This window comes from Palaemon carinicauda, chromosome 14 (assembly GCF_036898095.1).
Source record: "Palaemon carinicauda isolate YSFRI2023 chromosome 14, ASM3689809v2, whole genome shotgun sequence".
Classification (NCBI taxonomy): domain Eukaryota; kingdom Metazoa; phylum Arthropoda; class Malacostraca; order Decapoda; family Palaemonidae; genus Palaemon; species Palaemon carinicauda.
In genome coordinates, this window is record NC_090738.1 from 112,702,162 (window position 1) to 112,723,594 (window position 21,433).

General features: G+C 40.0%; 1 protein-coding gene across 4 annotated transcripts in view; it reads right to left on the bottom strand.

Moving 5' to 3' along the window:
- The window catches only part of LOC137653620 (inositol polyphosphate-4-phosphatase type I A), a 186,100-nt gene that overhangs the window by 47,935 nt on the left and 116,732 nt on the right, over positions 1 to 21,433 (bottom strand). For 3 of the 4 annotated variants that reach the window (XM_068387179.1, XM_068387178.1, XM_068387177.1), the window contains exons 6-7: positions 14,804 to 14,836; positions 10,565 to 10,719 (exon numbers count right to left, since the gene is read on the bottom strand). In XM_068387179.1, coding sequence (XP_068243280.1) covers positions 10,565 to 10,719; positions 14,804 to 14,836 — 188 coding nt within the window. The remainder of the gene's footprint in view (positions 1 to 10,564; positions 10,720 to 14,803; positions 14,837 to 21,433) is intronic. The other variant, XM_068387180.1, reaches the window with a different exon arrangement.

Genomic DNA, 21,433 nt, shown 5'->3' on the forward strand with positions numbered 1-21,433 from the left:
GGAACCTTGACTAAAAGTGCTAACAGATCGGCATACTGTACTATTCGGCAGGTGGCCACCTGGGAGTTACCAAGATCATTCTGGGGCATGGCAGGATAAACATCTGGTTGATCAGTCAGTGAATCAGGCTTAATAGAGGAAAAGCATAGGCAATCAGATGATCCTATGGGTGTTAGTAAACCAATCCTACAACCTACACCGAGCAGCAGATTGTGTCTACTAGTACATTCCCCTTGCATAGAATGTACTAGGCTGTAATCTCTACAAAATGGTACACTACCAAGATGTGCACCTGCTTGGCCAACTTCCAAATGGGATCAAAACCATGTTCCCTTGCTTGTTGGTGTAGGCTACAATGGTGGTATTGTTGCCCATCATCAACATGACCGGATGCCTCCTCAAAAGTTCTTAGAATGCTTGCAGAACTAAATACAATTCTTGCATTTCCAAGAAGTTGATGTGCTGATACTTTTCTTCCACTGACTACGCTCATGAGTACTCGCTCCATCCCTCCTTCAATGCATCTGAGAACAGTTGAATGTCTAGAGATGGGGAGGCAAGTAGGACTCCCCTGGTAAGGTTTTCCTTGTCCAGCCATCTGGAAAAATTGGCCTATGCCTCCTGTCCCACTGGAAAGGATGGGAAATCAAGGCAACACTTCTCTTCAAAACCCCGTTAGCTCACTGGTTTTTTGCAGGTCATTGTCTTAACAAACAGGACAAGACTCATTTAGCATACTTCTCCAAAGACTCAAGGGTCAAAACCCTGTTGTCCTTGTAAAGTAATGTATGTCCCTGTGCCTGTCCACTTGTAAAGCCAAGAGACAGCATGGAGGGTGGCCATGGAAGAAGACTCCATAACCATCGACTCAGGGGCTTAGAAAGTCAGGCCTTCTGACTTGAGTCTAAAGGGAGACCCCAACAAGGCACACACAGATGGGTCAACCTGAACAGGTGAGGATGAAGAAGACTCTGGCACATAGAACCTTTGCTGCCTCGAAACTGCAGGGGGAGGATGTTGTTCGACTGACTGGAAGCGAGAGTCCTCAGATCCAAAGATGTGATTGTCAACTTGAACCAGGGCCAAAATAGCAAGATCCGACCATGGTAACCCTAGAGAAGGCTTAGACCTTTCAAGGGTACCGAAGTGTTGATCAAAGTCAGAGGCCCTACCTAAAGGCAATGTCAATATTGCTTTATCCAGTTCATTGAACTAACAAATGAGTGCAAGAACATCTACAAAGGAACACTAAGACTTAGGGTTCTCCGCTTTATCAGCTAAGGTCTGTTACCTGTAGGGCAAAAGATCATGAGTACCTTCGTATCTTACAGAGTTAGAGGGTACAGCAGGCTGCTTGCAAAACCGATAGTTCTAGCCCAAGGAGAGAGCCTGTAATGTAAACAGGAGCTAATGATAGATCAGACCAGCAGTCATCAGGGTAAGAAAGATTTCTAGCACTGATAGAGGCAGAACAGGTACAAGTAGCTAATACCATACTGAATTCTTCCCTCTGTAAATCAACGTGAAGAGGGGGCAATGACCTTATGTACATGTGTACAAGGCCAAAGCACTCCTCAGCAACCAGCCCATAGCCGTAGGGTTTGTACGCAATGATAACCTAGAAAGGTACCATCTTCTCAACGCACGTTACAAAAGCAATCCGTTATAAGGAAGCAGCAATTCATCATCCAGGTATGAAAAGTGGAGGGTGCTCAAGCTCTTCCAATACATGGTTAACAGATATACATGGGTCCCAAAGGGCCATACATCTGTCCCACATGGCCATGGTGCCAGCACTGTGCATCAGTCCAGGGGCAGGGATCACCTGGGTGTTATCCACCCTCCTTCCCTGAAGAAGAGATGGTGTTGTCAAAAGTCTTATTCTTATGACTACGACTGACCTTCCTGGATTTCAACTTCTTTTCTTCTTATAAGAAGAAACAACACTTAGGAACACTGGCACAGAGAGGGAGGGAACCTGTTCCAGGGATAGGGGTGACAGTCACAAGGGTTAAGTGGTACTGAATCAATTGGCAAGGGAGTGACGGGCACTAGGGCTACATACACAAATTTAACAGCCCGAAGCTTCTTATGCCCAACTTTAGGCTTCAGCACTACCACCACCTGTGGGGGGGAGGGCTTTCTTTCACCTTTTTGGCACTGGTACAGCCATAAACCCATGTGTGGCAGCCTTTTTTAGAGCTCTCTTGGGCTTCAGGTGCACTGAGGGGGATCACTACTGGAGTCACTTACACTAGTGAAACATCACTGGAATCATTGGAACTAGGGGTCACTGACACTGGTATCACGCATGCAATCACTGGGGTTATTGACACTTGATTCACGGGGCGAGATAGCCTTAGCTGCCACCAAGAGCCTATCTGCAAGACCTACAGGAGGTCACACTGGCCTGTGACAATCACCTTACACTCCATCAACTGGAAAAAACTCCCCAATGTAGATCCAAGTTCTGCCTGCTCCTGAAGCTTATTCACCAAACCAGTGTCGTGTACCCAGAAGCTTCTGAGAACAGAGAATTTGATGAGGGGCACCTAGTGTTAATTATTCTCACAGGTATTGTCATGGGCATTACCAAGAATGATGCTGGAGATGACTTAGCCTTCCTGCTCCTCAAAGAATATGCCCACTTTATAAGGGTGCCTTGATCTAGACTCAGTAAGTAGGGATAATTGCAAACAGTGATCCCCTAAGGAGCAAAATAAGTAGATCTATCACTGGCTTGGCGATGCAGTGCCAAACTTACACTTTCAATCCTGCTCAGTTTCATTATTGACACAAAGGTAATATTAGCCACTCAAATTGAAAAGTATGATAAAAAGAATGAATAGACTTAGATAGGACACAACAGTACAACTGTAATTATTGCAACTAAAGACAGAAGTGAAGAGACTTTGACAGGAGAGCAGGCAGGGCTACACACTAGTGCTCACCCACCTGTCATTAACTAGCTCATTAAGGATTTCACCGGCTGTTCCAGCTCTGCTGAAACATTTTCCCTATTTTCAAGGATGAAAAGTTTGTAAATGTTTAGTGCAACTAGACATTTAATGATGGTGAAAATTAGATATTCATATTTTGGAAAGTGAAGGAAAAATGTTATTTTCATTAGTAAAATAAATTTTTGAATATACTTACCCGATGATCATGTAGCTGTCAACTCCGTTGCCCGACAGAATTCTACGGACGGGATACGCCAGCGATCGCTATACAGGAGGGGGGTGTACTCACCAGCGCCATCTGTGGTCAGGTACTCCAGTACTTCTTGTCAACACCACCTCAATTTTTTCCTCGGTCCACTGGTTCTCTATGGGGAGGAAGGGTGGGTCAATTAAATCATGATCATCGGGTAAGTATATTCAAAAATTTATTTTACTAATGAAAATAACATTTTTCAATATTAATCTTACCCGATGATCATGTAGCTGATTCACACCCAGGGAGGTGGGTGAAAACCAGTATACATGTTAATCAAGAAGCTAAGTATCCCGTATTTCATTTTTATTAGTTATTCAAAATAACAAATAAAATCGATAAGTACCTGGTAAGGAAGTCGACTTGAACCATTACTCTGCCTTTAATAAGTACGTCTTCCTTACTGAGCGCAGCGGTCCTCTTAGGATGCTGAACGACTCTTAGGTGCTGAAGTATAAAGGGCTGCAACCCATACTAAAGGACCTCATCACAACCTCTAACCTAGGCGCTTCTCAAGAAAGAATTGACCACCCGCCAGATCAACTAGGATGCGGAAGGCTTCTTAGCCGACCGTACAACCCAAAAACAACAATAAAAGTATTCAAGAGAAAGGTTAAAAAGGTTATGGGATTATGGGAATGTAGTGGCTGAGCCCTCACCTACTACTGCACTCGCTGCTACGAATGGTCCCAGGGTGTAGCAGTTCTCGTAAAGAGACTGGACATCTTTGAGATAGAATGATGCAAACACTGACTTGCTCCTCCAATAGGTTGCATCCATAACACTCTGCAGAGAACGGTTCTGTTTGAAGGCCACTGAAGTAGCCACAGCTCTCACTTCATGTGTCCTTACCTTCAGCAAAGCAAGGTCTTCTTCCTTCACATGAGAATGAGCTTCTCTAATCAGAAGCCTTATGTAGTAAGAAACTGCGTTCTTAGACATAGGTAGTGAAGGTTTCTTAATAGCACACCATAAGGCCTCCGATTGTCCTCGCAAGGGTTTTGACCTTTTAAGATAGTACTTAAGAGCTCTGACAGGGCAAAGAACTCTCTCCTGCTCGTTACCTACCATGTTGGAAAGGCTAGGTATTTCGAACGATTTAGGCCAAGGACGTGAAGGAAGCTCGTTTTTGGCCAAAAAACCGAGCTGTAAGGAACATGTAGCTGTTTCAGATGTGAAACCTATGTTCCTGCTGAAGGCGTGAATCTCACTTACTCTTTTGGCTGTTGCAAGGCAAACGAGGAAAAGAGTTTTTAGAGTGAGGTCCTTGAAAGAGGCTGACTGGAGAGGTTCAAATCTTGATGACATAAGGAACCTTAGGACTACGTCTAGATTCCAGCCTGGAGTGGACAACCGACGTTCTTTAGAGGTCTCAAAAGACCTAAGGATGTCCTGCAGATCTTTGTTGGTGGAAAGATCCAAGCCTCTGTGGCGGAAAACCGCTGCCAACATACTTCTGTACCCCTTGATCGTAGGAGCTGATAGAGATCTAACATTCCTTAGATGTAACAGGAAGTCAGCAACTTGGGTTACAGTGGTACTGGTAGAGGAAACTGCATTGGCTCTGCACCAGCTTCGGAAGACTTCCCACTTAGATTGATAGACTCTGCGAGTGGATATCCTCCTTGCTCTGGCAATCGCTCTGGCTGCCTCCTTCGAAAAGCCTCTAGCTCTTGAGAGTCTTTCGATAGTCTGAAGGCAGTCAGACGAAGAGTGTGGAGGCTTGGGTGTACCTTCTTTACGTGAGGTTGACGCAGAAGGTCCACTCTTAGAGGGAGAGTCCTGGGAACGTCGACCAGCCATTGCAGTACCTCTGTGAACCATTCTCTTGCAGGCCAAAGGGGAGCAACCAACGTCAGCCGTGTCCCTTTGTGAGAGACGAACTTCTGAAGAACCCTGTTGATGATCTTGAACGGCGGGAATGCATACAGGTCGAGGTGGGACCAGTCCAGCAGAAAGGCATCCACGTGAACTGCTGCCGGGTCTGGAATCGGGAACAGTACAATGGGAGCCTCTTGGTCATCGAGGTAGCGAACAGATCTATAGTTGGCTGACCCCACAGGGCCCAAAGTCTGTTGCACACGTTCTTGTGAAGGGTCCACTCTGTGGGGATGACTTGACCCTTCCGGCTGAGGCGATCTGCCGTAACATTCATATCGCCCTGAATGAACCTCGTTACCAGCGTGAGCTTTCGACTTTTTGACCAAATGAGGAGGTCCCTTGCGATCTCGAACAGCTTCCTCGAATGAGTCCCTCCCTGCTTGGAGATGTACGCCAAGGCTGTGGTGTTGTCGGAGTTCACCTCCACCACCTTGTTTAGCTGGAGGGACTTGAAGTTCATTAAGGCCAGATGAACTGCCAACAACTCCTTGCAATTGATATGAAGCGTTTCCTGTTCCTGGTTCCATGTCCCCGAGCATTCCTGTCCGTCCAATGTCGCGCCCCAGCCCGAGTCTGATGCGTCCGAGTAGAGATGATGGTCGGGGGTCTGAACAGCTAACGAGAGACCCTCCTTGAGAAGAATGCTGTTCTTCCACCACGTTAGAGTAGCCCTCATCTCTTTGGAAACAGGAATAGAGACCGTCTCGAGCGTCATATCCTTGTTCCAGTGAGCTGCCAGATGGTACTGAAGGGGGCGGAGGTGGAGTCTCCCTAACTTGATGAACAGGGCTAGCGATGAAAGAGTCCCTGTTAGACTCATCCACTGCCTCACCGAGCATCGGTTCCTCCTCAGCATGCTCAGGATGCACTCCAGGGCTTGGTTGATTCTTGGGGCCGACGGAAAAGCCCAAAAAGCTCGACTCTGAATCTCCATCCCCAGGTAAACGATGGTTTGGGAAGGAACGAGCTGGGACTTCTCTAAATTGACCAAGAGGCCCAGTTCCTTGGTCAAATCCAAAGTCCATCTGAGACTCTCCAGACAGCGACGACTTGTGGGAGCTCTTAAAAGCCAGTCGTCTAAATAAAGGGAGGCTCTGATGTCTGCCAAGTGAAGGAATTTCGCAATATTCCTCATCAGTCGCGTAAACACAAGAGGTGCCGTGCTCAGGCCAAAGCACAGGGCTTGGAACTGGTACACAACCTCTCCAAAGACGAATCTCAGAAAAGGTTGAGAGTCTGGATGGATGGGAACGTGAAAGTAGGCGTCTTTCAGATCTAACGAGACCATCCAGTCCTCCTGCCTGACCGCTGCTAGGACCGACTTCGTCGTCTCCATTGTGAACGTCTGCTTGGTGACATAAGCATTGAGCGCACTGACGTCCAGCACCGGTCTCCAACCTCCTGTCTTCTTGGCCACCAGGAAGAGACGGTTGTAAAAGCCCGGGGATTGATGGTCCCGGACTATCACCACTGCCTCCTTCTGTAGCAGGAGCGACACCTCTTGATGTAACGCTAGCCTCTTGTCCTTCTCCTTGTAGTTGGGAGAGAGGTTGATGGGAGATGTGGTCAGAGGGGGATTGCGGCAGAACGGAATTCTGTAACCCTCCCTTAGCCACTTGACAGACTGAGCGTCTGCACCTCTGCTCTCCCAGGCTTGCCAGAAGGTCTTGAGTCTGGCTCCTACAGCTGTCTGGAGAGGAAGGAAGTCAAAGCTTGCTTTTCGTGGACTTGGCACCTTTCTTGGACTTGCCCCGGTGACTGTCTGCACGGGTACTTCCTCTACTGGGGGCTCTGCCACGAAAGGGCGGAATGAATCTGGTAGCAGGTGTATCAGCCACAGGGGTGCGGTAAGATCTCGGCACGGAAGGTAAGGTTTTAGCCTTACGTGCTGAAGAGGCCATGAGGTCATGCGTATCTTTCTGGATAAGAGCCGCAGCCATCTCCTTGATTAACTCCTCCGGAAACAGGAACTTGGAGAGAGGAGCAAACAGCAACTGTGACCTCTGGCAAGGGGTGATACCAGTCGATAAGTAGGAGCATAGATGTTCCCTTTTCTTGAGGACTCCTGAGACAAAAATAGACGCAAGTTCGCCAGAACCATCGCGAATTGCTTTGTCCATACTGGACATGATCAGCATGGCCGAGTCTTTGTCAGAAGGGGCAGTCTTCCTGCTTAAGGCCCCCAGGCACCAATCGAGGAAGTTAAAAATTTCGAAGGCGCGAAAGACTCCCTTCATCAAGTGGTCCAGATCAGAAAAAGTCCAGCAGACCTTCGAGCGTCTCATAGCCGACCTGCGGGGAGAGTCAACCAAACTTGAGAAGTCGGCCTGGGCAGAGGCAGGAACCCCCAAGCCAGGTTCCTCTCCCGTGGCATACCAGACGCCCGACTTAGAAGCCAGCTTAGGAGGAGGAAACACAAAAGAGGTCCTTCCCAGTTGCTGCTTGGACTGCAACCAATCCCCTAAAACCCTCAAAGCTCTCCTTGATGATCTGGCGAGGACAAGCTTGGTGTAGGCAGACGTAGTAGGCTGCATGCCTAGAGAAAACTCGGATGGAGGAGAACGAGGGGTTGCAGATACGAAGTGTTCAGGGTATAACTCTCTGAACAGAGCCAGGACCTTGCAAAAGTCTAAGGAAGGCGGCGACGACTTGTGTCCCTCCACATCAGATGTAGGATCATCCAGGTGAGCAGCTTCATCCTCAGAAACCTCATCGCCTGAGAGTTGAGTAGCGAGAGGTAAAGGTAGAGCGGCAGGCTGAATGGCTGAATCCTGCAGAACGGGTGCATGCGCACTTGCGGATCCATCATCATGCCTCTGCTGAAGAGACTGAGGGCTGGCAATGACAAAGTCAGGAGGCTGGAGTGAGGGAGGTTCTGCGGTGGTCTGAGGAGCAAGCGTGGTCAGAAGCGAATGCTGGAAGGCATGAGGCTCATGCTGCATGGTATGCGGCTCATGCTGTATGGGATGAGGCTCATGCTGCGAAGAATGCGGCTGCTGCATGGTAAGAGGCTCGTGCTGCATGCGTTGAGGAGGCTGCCTCATAGCATGAGGCTCCTGCCTCAAGGGTTGCGCCTGCCTCAAGGGTTGAGGAGGTTGCTGCGCAGAGTGAGGCTCCTGCCTCAAGGGTTGAGGAGGTTGCCGCATAGCCTGAGGCTGCTGCCTCATGGGTAGAGGAGGTTGCCGCATAGCATGAGGCTCCTGCCTCAAGGGTTGAGGAGGTTGCCGCCTAGCATGAGGCTCCTGCCTCATGGGTAGAGGAGGTTGCTGCATAGTGCTGGAACCTGGCAACTCCCAATGCGGCAGCTCACGCATGGAAGCAGGAGGAGCCTCAAGAACATGCGTCTGGCAGGGAGGACTGCGCAGAGGTGGAGGAGCGCTCGCAGGAGGAGGTGTGTTAACCTTCTCTGCCTGATACTCCTGCATCAAAGCCGCAAGCTGAGACTGCATCGTCTGCAGCATAGACCACTTGGGGTCCACAGAAGTTGGAGCAGAGGCCTGTTGAGGCACCGCCTTACCTCTCTTAGGAGGTGTGCAGTCATCAGATGACTGCGGCGAGTCCGAACTGGCCCAGTGGCTACACCTGGGCCGTTGGACTAGCTCGGAAGGGACCTTACGTTTGAGAGGTCGTGAGACCTGGGTCCACCGTTTCCTCCTGGAAACCTCTTCCGCAGACGAGGAATTTAAGGGCTCAATCGTCTGGGAGTGGAAGTGACGATCTCTATCAGATACGCCCGCAACCACTGAGGATACAACTGTGCGCCGATCAAGGCCTGCCGAACCCTTTTGCCCTTCGACGTTGCTTCTCCCCTGGGCTTGGGAGCTTGCAAGAGGTCCCGGACTGGGAGGACGACTGGCACGCACAGAAGTATCCTCATGCGCAACACTGACATTGACACTAGGCACAGCACTGGCACTAACACTTCCCACTGCACTCTTCACTTTAAGTTCCTTGACATCTGCCAAGAGAAGATTGTGGTCACTAACTAAAGACTCCACCTTATCACCAAGAGCCTGAATGGCACGCAACATATCCGACATATCAGGCTGAGCACTCGTAGCAGGTTCGGGGGTCACCACCACAGGGGAAGGAAAAGGTTGAGAGTCATGGGGGGAGGAATAAACCAAAGAGCGAGAAGAACTCCTCCTAACTCTCTCCCTCTCTAACCTAGTTGTATATTTGAGGAATTCATTAAAATCGAATTCCGAAAGCCCAGCACATTCCCCACATCGATCTTCCAACTGACAGGATTTTCCCCTACAGTCGGAACAAACGGTGTGAGGATCAACAGAGGCCTTCGGAAGACGCCTATTACAAGTCCTAACACTACATCGCCTAAATTTAGGAGCTTGAGAGTGGTCGGACATCTTGAATTTAGAGAACAGTCAAGGGGGAATTCCAAAGTAAAGCAAAGATCGTTAACCAATAAATCAATTTAATTCCAAAAGCTATCTAAGCTAAGGGAAAAGCTTCCTGTACAGCGAAGGCTAAATTTTAGAGCAAATACTTCACCAAAACCGTGAACAAAGACTCCAAAATCAACAGCGTATCCATGTAGGTCTTGCCGGCGGCACGACAGAGGAAAAATTGAGGTGGTGTTGACAAGAAGTACTGGAGTACCTGACCACAGATGGCGCTGGTGAGTACACCCCCCTCCTGTATAGCGATCGCTGGCGTATCCCGTCCGTAGAATTCTGTCGGGCAACGGAGTTGACAGCTACATGATCATCGGGTAAGATTAATATTGAAAAAATGGAAAATATTGTGATAATGGCCTCTTACCTTGAATACAAAAGGGAACATAGCAATCAGCAAAAATGTCTTAAAAATTATGAAGATCAATTAAAAATTTATAATTTGATTCCCAATATAAAATCTAAAAGACGACACACAAAGGCAAAACACTCCAATACAAAAAAACATTTGTCAAACTACTTAGTGAAAAAGGGAGCTGTGGACCCTTTCTATATGTTCTATCACAGGTTTTTGCAGTTTCTACCTTCCCTTTGTTCAACAAATTTAGGAACTTCTGTTCTTCATGAAATCAAGGCATGTGATGTCAAACTTGAGCATGACACAGTATTTCTAATGCTAAACATAATATTGTAACTTCAGTTCTGACAATTGCTAGCTCAAGATCATGGTATAAATTTAATTTCAAATTACAATTTAAAGCAAACAATTTTCAATTGTATCAATATATATATATATATATATAAATATATATATATATATATATATATATATATATATATATATATATATATATATATATATATACATATATTTATATATATACACAAGCACCCACCCCATAGATAGGAGGCTGATGGCTAACAACAGAACCCAATACTCAGACAGGAGTGGGCGCCGACGATAAACTTGTAACTAATTTTACCTGTTAATATTAAATATACAAGAAATAATGAATATTTCATAAAAACAATGAAGTATGTTTGAGAACACTCACTTCAATAACTTCTGTTTGAGCATAGAGAATCCAAGAAGTCTGTGGAGAACTGATGACTTGAACAGTGACTCTTGGAGATGGAGGTTGGCCATCACCATCACAACGTAGATTATCACATGATATTGATATTTCCAGGAATGGTGGCTCATTTACATCTGTTGGGAACAAGGGCAATTTGATTTACCTGTGGAAAAGCAGCCATGACTTATCTTAGAACTTTTATATCATCCAAAGTAGGTAGCATCCATGACAAGCCAAGACACTGACATGGTTCCATATTACCAAATAACTCTCAGGAAGTGTTATGCAATGCTAAATAGTGATTGAGAATGAATAAAGCAGTACTGTACAATCATTAATGCTAAATAGCATACAAAAAAATTGTAGATTGAATATTAATTTGGCTTAAAATTAAATACAAAAGCAAAACATTAGATACTGTATATAAAAGCACAAGAAACAGAAAAACCATAAAAATGGGACATGACACCCATGCACTGTAACTTTTGCCCAGAATAGATGGATTAGTAACCACAAAATTAAGAAAATTCACAAAAAAAAATTAGAAATACCATTAAACATTGTTATCAATATTAGCAATGTAACAATTACAGTACCAAGCTGTACCAAGCTGACCTAAACCACCAGTTCTAATTAGTTATCTAGGTTAGATTAATCACAGCAATACTGGACACTACACACCACAACTATTAAGTACAATATTTGATTAAATTTAATGATTATAGGTTTATATCAATATTTAATGTAAACCATGACTGAAAGGAAGCACCTAAGAACTTTGTTCTTTGAGTACAAGGGTTATTAACTGAACATGGGCCTGTTCTAGAATGAGACATCCTCCTCCTAAATGATTAATGAAAATTATGTTGCAACTATTAAAACTATTTCTTTCAATGAAACTAACTATTAATTTCTGCATATCAATGAAATCTTGAAAGACAAACGTCACATTTCAAAACCTGTTCTCAATTATTATTAGAAATAGCAACTGTTATACAAAGAAAGCAGTCCTTCTAACCAGCTACTATTATTTAACTTTCTAAGGACTCTATTAACCTTTCCAATAGTTAAAATCTCTATTGCCTCTTCTCTAATAGTCTGACAGAGCTTGTAGGCCCTTCTTTTTAATTGCCCCTTAACAACCTTGATTTCACCATCATACAACTTATTCAGGTGTTTATATAGCTTTTTCCCATGTTACCAATAACCCCATTTTCCTTGATAATGTATTCCTATTTGACTACAACATTTTTCAGCTTATATCTCTCTTTGTCATCTATGTATCTCAAATTATCAAATAAGTACAATATAGTAGTCTATAATCAAATTATTGTCAAACACATTAGTCTAAAGTTTTACCCTTTGCTTGGAAAATAAGTGACACAGCCATACAGTTCAAGTAAGGGAGGAACTATTACATATATGCAAAAATGTGCAGATCTGATGGTAGCTAACCATTCATACTCATTCACAGTTGTACTGTGAAATATTACTTTTCATGGAAACATCACACAGTAATTTTTTTTAAATATTTTCACAAGTGTTATTTTTAACAAAGAACTCTGATTTTGATGAAAACTGAAAATCTATAAATTCAAAGATTAATATTGATCAATAGAATATCATTTAAAATTCATTTACACATAAAAAAAAATTCAAAGAATGTCTGTGATTTCATTTGATCACCTAAGAAGGAAAGTTCAAAATCAAAACTGAAATAATACATTGTATACTGTACTGTATTACATTATTTTTCATTCAAAACTTTTAAAGCAATTTCTTTTAATAAAACAAAATTATCAATTTATGTGTCTTGCACTCCTGTTTTAAATGCCATTTTTTCCTAACAGACCAAAAAAGAAGGTAATTTCACAGTACATGTGCAACAAGGAAACTGGTATTTATTAATGCCATTACATTATGTGAAACATGTTGATGAGACTTCGATATTTGCGAGATTGGTCGGAGCCAACTCCATCTATGACTTTAACTAAGGACTTATACAAAAATAATAAAAAAAAAGATTTAATAAAATGTTTGTTCATCACCCTCCAGTTCATCATGTATGCATGAATCACTATTTTAGTTAAGATACCAACACACCGATGTGTGAGCCTGCAGGTTTTAAAAGAGCACTTGAGATCTAGGAGTCAAGACACCAACACTGGTAGTTTATAGGTTTGCCCTTTGTAAATGTTAAACACGTGGTATATAAAACAAGGGGATTACATCAGATAAGTCTTTCAGATCTAAAAAGATGTACGCTTACTACAAAAATGAGGCATACTATGCTAAAAAATGTCCCTGAAAGTCTTCATCTCTTTGATGTGCCCTAAATGAATGATAGAAATGGGATACGAAGTGAAAGAAGAAGAGTCAAATGTCTCCCCAAAAGGGTAGCAGATGGTTTTACATGAATACTGGTCCTAATCAATACAAGTTCAATACTATATCGGATATATATCTTGAAAAAAGTAGCAATGGTATAATGGTATCATAAAGTACCTGAATTTTAAAACAAAAACACAAATGTAAACTATATCTAAATGCAACAAGTAGAGTTCTGTTTTTATGAACGTGTTCTATTATGTGTTCTGCTTTTCCTTCCAATAAATTCCTGTAGACTTAGACTTACAATTACTTGCCCTACCAAATAGAATGCACTGTTCTTGTAGACATGGATACTCTTTCATCCCGTGAAGATGTAACATTAAGTTACCACTCTTACAATTAAGGTACAAAGCAGAAAGTCCTCTTCGATGAAGGAAGGAATGACATCAGGCTTTGCAGAATAATTTGGTTACTTGTTATTCAAGTCCTCACTATGAGGTCCAGTGCAAAGGACAGCCAACTCCCCCCCAATTATGGTACATGAATCTTGTTGCACTCTTCTTAAAGAAAGACTGTCTCTAGTGTTTTATCCAACAATGAAGTTTTCTGAGGTACTGTAGTTTGTATGAAGGGTTAATAACACTAGGGAAAAAGAACATGATCCCAATAAGGTGTAGGCAACCGCCAATGATCTTTCTTTAAGTTCTGGACAAGTCTATTCAACTTAACTAAAGAATCAACACTCATTCTACAAAGTTCAAATGCCATAATACATCTCTGAATGACGGTGACATAGCACAAGGTGAGAAAAGGCAAAAATAATTTATTATTAGAATTGTTAGAAGTATTAATGATGCTCATAGGAATAGCCCAAAAATGTTACCATAGTAACAAGTGCTGTAATAGCAAATCTTCTGCAGAGTTAAAAACCTATGAAAACTCTAAACAGAGCTGCAAGTAGCACTGCTCATTCGCAAAGTCAATTGATAGGTATCTGAGGTTTAAGGTGGCACAGGCATTGAGAGACTACCTTCTCTTACGTCTATTTGGTAAAACTCTTGAACTTGGTGAACATTTAGAATACAAAAGTAAGGCACATGAATATTCCTATGCAGACTCCTAGAATTTAATATAGTGTATTAATGTTGTCAGCAATGACAACCCACAGTGGTATCTTGATCTGCATCACTGCTTTTCAAGGGAAAAAAATATATATAAAGAATGCAAATTAGATGGCCAGACAAGTCACACATTGGAAATATTAATTTTATCTTGATGTTATTCTCTACTAAAAAGTGGATACTTTTCATGTTACAAATGACTTATTTCTCCTGAAGCTACTTTCCAAAAATTAAAGTAACAAAAAAATATGAAAACCTAAAGTAAAGACACAATCACGACTACCGATAGACTTCGGTTAGAAAAATGCTAGATATATTCTAAAACAAATTAGGACCATACTACAACCTTGTATTTATACTGAAAGCTAAAGAAACTCCATTTTCTTAATGAAAGGTCAGACTTACGATTCCAATTGTTTTAGTTCACATAACCCTAGTAAGACCAAATCCTCTTACATTTTTCCTTCCACATCCAATGATACACATTTACTTTAAATTGACAGACATTAAATTAGTTCATATACAAAGAAGGGGAAGGAATAGTCTACTGTAAATAGAAGAACTAAAATTATGTAAACAACTGAATTCTGATTTATGGTCACTAATCCATACTGCTCTGTAGCAATGCAGTACTGTTGTCATGGGGGAAAGGATTCGTTCTCATCAATCACAAAAAAGGGAAAATACTTATGCAAAAGAATACTCATGCTCTCATCACATATGTGGAATGGTGAGTTGTGATGTATGGTGGTGGTTGGCTACTAACCTACTAGAGGAGGGGATCGCCTACCGTGCACACCTGTCAGAGAATTACATATGACCACAGTCAAACAAAATGACAAGCTTTTACAATGACTGCTTTAGTGACTGTAAGAAAAACATCATATTGGGTTTCTTGCAAAACATTTAATTAAATATGAAATTTACTAAAGGAAAAAAATCTCAAATAAGTAATAAAAAGAAGCTAAAATGCAAATATTTAAACTTACAAATTACTTTACATGCTATTTTAAATAAAATCATGCTTGAAAATAACAACTTCAAAAGTTTTTCTCTTATAAAGTAAAAATACAAATATGTATCATCTCATAGTTTGTCTGAAACTGAAATGGAAATGAATAAAAATCAAATAATGTGTTCAAATCCTAAAACATAATCACTCATGAAATATTAATTTTTGAATAAAGATAAGTCTAGCTCTGCTTACCTAGTAGAAAAACATCTATGTTAATGAAGCTAATACAGAAAATTACCCCATATCTGGGGACTTTGATCAACCTGAAACCCTGAATGCAATACCCTTAACAAGAACTCTATATAAAACATTGAAAGAATTTGGTTCCACTAAAAAGCAAAGTATGTACAGGCAACACTACAGTACATAAATTCTTGTTGATACTAAAAACACACAATATTGAGTTATAACACAGACACAATGAAAATTTGGAAATGTTAACTCTAATGTCATCAACTAAGCCTTGAATTTGCAAAAGAGAAATAATCCACGAATTTCATACTTCTATGCAAACAATAATTTCTTACAAATACTTCTATACTTCAATCTGATACCCTTTCCAGATTTTACTTAAAAAGACTAATATCGTATATTATGATTAATAACATCATTTGGCATCTTTTTAAAGAATGACAGTGAGGTAATCTGATGCTTGACAAGACATTATTATCATACCCTTGCAGTTCACCTGTCTATTGGTTTTCTTTTAATTTTATGAAAGTTGAAAAATATGCAATATGAAATCTTCTAACATATGGCAATAATGTGCTTTTATTCATTTCCATACCTTTTGAAACTATTTGAATTGAAAATACACTGTAATATACAGAAATAACAGATTCATTACATGCAGGACCCTATTCTACTGAAATTTCTTGATAAATAAGGAGTACATAAATCTATATCACTTGTCACTAAACAGTTCATATATGGGCTTTCTTCATGTGTTTAAATGAAGTCTTTCACTAACCCAAAATTATACTATGTCTATATTCATATCCTTAATGTTCTCATGATCATCAATAATTTGTCAGATAAGAAAATACTGTAGTTTCTCTACATATACATTCTTTGTACCTTCAGGTATTATTTAACAATAACATCATTTTTTTGTGGAAACTGTATGTGAGGTAGTGAGAAATAAAGGGCTGGGAGCTGGGTAATGATCATAATATGATTAAAGGGTTTGTATGAAAAAAAATTTTTATTTAAAAGTTTTTTTATTATATACACATTAATCATACATGCCTGAATAACTATCTAGGAGTAAGGCCATGATGCTAAATGGCTTTGAGTATTAGAGTATGCAAAAAAGATCTCGAAGAGTATTTGTGGACTATAAAGAATCTGGAACCCAGTCTTTAATAGTTTATGAGCTTTTGAAACATATGATCCTGAACCTATGGAATGTGAACTAAGATTTTTGTATAAAAGCGAGCACAATTTTCCAGAATTTGAAAACATTTAAAAATTAGTCAATATGAGACACAGCGACTAAAATTCTCCAAAGGCTAACTATCTCAAAGTGATTAATGAGGATGAAAATTATGATTCTGCAACCTTATCCTTACTGATAATATGACCCAGTGTTACAGCCTTAGCATGAAGGAAACTACAGTGAGGTGTAAAAGTCGTATCGTCCACTGCCACGAGGAGAGGTATCGCATGGAGTTCCACCTAATAAACAAATTTGGAAATCAGCCGATTTTCCCTCGTTTCAACTAACAACATAAGAAGATGAAGGAAAATTTTTCAAACCTTACATAGCCTTATTGCTGGGAAATACCTATGAAGTTGAGTAAGGGAAGTTTGGAAGCTTTTTATTCTACGAAATCTGCAGAAATAGCCTCTTCCAAGACTGGCTGTATCCTTCAGTTATCAACTTCGTGGTGAATAGAATTGATATATAATCTCAGACTTTTAAAATGGCCAGCAATTCCAGTTCCAGATTAGGCCTTGAGCCTTCTATAACACAGACACATATTGACTAGTGTAAAACTCATTTGTTGTATAATACAGTATTGTCTTAGTTTTCAATTTGATTTCAAGTCTTGGCCCCATTATCGGCCCTTTTAGACAAAAATCTTTAAACCCGTTTTGAAAGTTGTTTGACTAAATGGATTGTATATAATGTTTGTATGTAATCAAGTAGGAATTGTTCTTAAATCGCTTTACTTAGCAGTTTTATAAATGCTTACTGAGTTCTAATTGGTTTTTCTGCTACATTTGTTACCACTCTTACATAGGGAAAGCACTGTGTTCAAAATAAATAAAGACATATCCTCCTTTCAGATTGTGATAAGTGTTTATTGCATTTTAAGTTATCTTCAATAATAAATTTGATAGTTTTAGCACAAGAAAAGCAACATGTTTTAAATGCTGTTGTGAAGAGTACTGTACAACATTGTAAATACAGTAGAACGACTGACATTAGCTTTCATAACAGCTGAAATAGCATGCCAAGTTAATGATGGGTAGAGAGATAAGCTGTTTTTTGTGGAGGGGCTTCCATTTTGATGACCAAATACAGCTATTGTATATAGTTCTCATTATAGATCTAACATTCTCATTAAAGTTTTGACTTCAAGAAGACGAAGGTTCCGAGGTACAAGTAAAAGCTGACAGTAAGAGCCAAATCTTGTTTTAAAACCTTAAAATGTAACCACCAGTGATGATATAGAGTGTCTTTGCAGTTCATATTAATCTGCTGCATACACGATGTCAATGGTGCAGCTGTGTAAACTTGAGGAGCAATATTTACACTGAATATAGGCCTACTAGAAATCTTAATTTGATAAAACAAAAGAGATATTTCATTAATACCAGGTAGAAAGGGAAGTAAAAAAAATATTCTTCCTTGAGATTTATGGATACTGACAATTGCTTTATTACCCTAATGGATCAATCTGAAATGGTACATTGTACAAACTGAATCAGCTGATTGTTGAAGATCTAATATCATCGGATCTTGTCCATAAAATTGCAGAAACCATGTAAGCCTTACTGTAATTCTTTCAATAATTGCCTCAGGGTCTTTAAACAAATAATTGCCTTAGGGTCTTCAAACATACTAGCAATTAAAGTGTTGGACTTCTCCATGCCATGATTGTTCTAAAGCTGAAACTAACAAATAATAAACCAAAGAGAATCATTCTGGTTTGCTATGTATTCAGTTTACCCAATAACAAGTTCTTAACCCTCTGAGTGCTATCCTCTCGCCAAATGATTTAGCACTTAAGCTCCAGGCTATTTTTTGGACATTTTGCTCAACTCATCTTAGCATAAAACCTCTTGAGGATAGGCCACTCCAACATATTATATCATACAGCTGAATAAATTCCCTTCCCATTCATATATAGTTTAATATATTTTGTACAATTTTTATTTATCTAGATAATAAAAAAAAAAATAGTCATAACTGGATGTAAAATACGTACAATGGCACTGGAGGTAGAAATATCGGACATAAAATATGTCCAATGCCACTCAAAGGGTTAATGGCAGAGGAACTGTCATAGGAGGAGTACTATCTTTCCTCTTTATACCGCTATGATGGTGCATTATTGCCCATCATTCATTCATCCTAAGCCTAAAAATGTGTGAGCTGAAACCTATTGGCAACTTCGTGGCTTTCAATAGGATCTCTAAAGTTAACTACTACAAAGTAGATTTAGCGGTTAGAAGCTTTTAATGGGTGTCAATTATAACACTATTATTATTACTATTATTAGTATTATTAAATGATAAGCTACAACCCTAGTTAGAAAATCAAGATGCTATAAGTCCAGGGGCTCCAACATGGAAAATAGCCCAGTGAGGAAAGAAAATAAGGAAATATGAAGAACATACGTTACATCATTACTCAAAGTATTATTGAGATTCAATTCCTCCCTTGGGTGTGAGGATTTACTTCAAGATTCAACAATTACTGTAGATGAATGGCCAAGCAAAGACCTATTTCCTATGACCTCAGCAACAGCACCTGATGAGTTGAAGCACTTCAAATGCAAATAAAAAGCAACCTGTATCTGCTCTTAACAATCAGGCACGCATATATGAACGTAGAAAAGTCGTTCAAAGATAATGTAAGACGTGACACATTATTGCTTTAATTGCTGATTAGAGATGATGAAGCTGCAACAAGAAGGTCTGAATCTTATAAAAGCAGAAGAGCTGGTAATAGCAATGTAGGACCACATAAAGGGAGGTTAATGGTTACTGCATATCTGATTTTCCAAAAGACTACAGTACATGCAAAGCAAGACTACTTTCTTCTATTTCTTCTCCTATCTGGCAGACAAAAGACTAGTGATCTTGGGAACCTTCAAGACACCAGCATATACCAGTACATATACAATTAATGAGGTTAGGATGAAAAAAAATTATTATTAAAAAAAGAATTTCATGTTCTGTGCAAGAAAACCATGGCCTTGGCTTTGATTTGATTTGCAGATTTCAAAATGAAGCATTGGACTATACAACATCAAGCAACAAGCTTTAACTAAACAACAGTCAAAATCTCAAAATAACTACCAAGAACTTCCATTATTTTGTTCACTAAGATTTCCTTGTTATTTAGGTTATAAATTTACTAATGTCATTAAAGTTATAAATTTGATATGTAGATGACATACTATTGTATATTATTGATATGAATATATATTAACCAAACTAATTTACATTAGGGGAAAATGTTTTTTTCATTAACACTCCTAAAATTATAAAACTACTTTTATAATGTATTGTAATCCAGTATTACACAGTAAGTACATAAAGTACATCTCAGAGTTCAGTAAAGTATATACTGTATAAAAAAAGTTACTCCAGTGGCAACAGGCTACATTGTACTTTATATCAACAATATACAGTATTCTAAACTATACAGCCCATCCAATAATATCTAACAAATTTTCCATCAATAATTAATATTAACAAATTGTACGCAAATTCACATACATTACTGAACACTAACCCTCCTTTTGGTTCATTGCAAGGTTGATATATAGGCTTTGCTTTTTATTGGATGATAGCCCCTTTCAATAGATAAATCATATACTAATTGATGAAAAATAATTTGAATTGCTTACATTCAGTCACCATTGCCAAAGAGGTTTTGTTTCAGTTTTAATTAAATTGTGTGTCTTTGACGTAGATTAAAATTGGTCGAGAGCTAATGCTTTAATTCGTACCCAGGATTATTTGAATATTAATAAATTGATTAAATTAAACTTGGGGGCGAGTGGTCATTCACTGGGCGAACCACTCTAACCCCTTCCAAAGATAACATGATCATTTTTGCCTACCAGTATGTTAAAAAAAAGTTTACATGAAAATCAATGAGCCAATTTTGATAAAATTTGGCAATAAAATCATCTGGAAAGCTCTCCAAACGATTAACTCCTGACATCTCTATTAAAGGTTTAACGCTACACGACCTTAAAAATCACCCAAAATTTTCATCTCTCTGTTAGCAGGCTAATGCAAAAAATTCAACCTGTAGTTATGGATTATGAAACTTGATGAAAACATTCAATGGGTGATCACCTCCATGTGTTTAACATTTAATTAGAACTGTATTGATGAAGAATTATGAATTTATTTTATTTAATCTATGAAAGCTAGTTCTAGTGATCTGGTACTGGAACAACAGTGCTACGTTATTCAATATTGCATTAAGATGGATTGGATTGGATTGCGGCCTAAGTGCCTATTCAGAATGCATTAGATAGTGCGCATCAGGCAACCGATCCCTTAATATAGGGATAAAAGGTGGGAAAGACAAAGAGTCTATTCAGCAGTCAGGTGCTACTTGGGGAAACCCCACAGTTACATTAAGGTGTAAAAGCTGAAAGGGGTTGGACAGCAAGATAAAAGAAAGGAAGTGGGAGAGGAGGAATAGTATAAGGCTAAGATTCAAATGCTGCTAGGGGCCGAGAGAATGATGCAAAGACTTTTAAATTATGTCTAAAGAATACACGGAGTGAGGTGTACTGATAGCACTTCCCCATTACAAGCCGCATTAAGATGGTGAAGGGAGGGTCTCACAAGAGTTATTGGACAACAAGATAAAAATCCAGAAAATATACAAGATCTACAGCAAAAACAGGAGATAAACTCCACAATTGCACTATGAAGTAACAGTTAGAGAGTCTGAATAGCAAGATGCAAGAAAGAATGAGGGAATAGAAGTAGAGTAAAAAAAAAACTGGAAAGCTGGTGCAGCTATGAGACAGAATGGATACTGCAAAGACCTTTTGTAATTCCTACAGTGCACAGCATAAGGTGCACTGACAACACTAACCCTATACAATGTGAAGAGTTTATGACCTTCCACCAAAGAAACCAGATCAAATTTTCAGAAGTCTACCAAAAGAATATAAT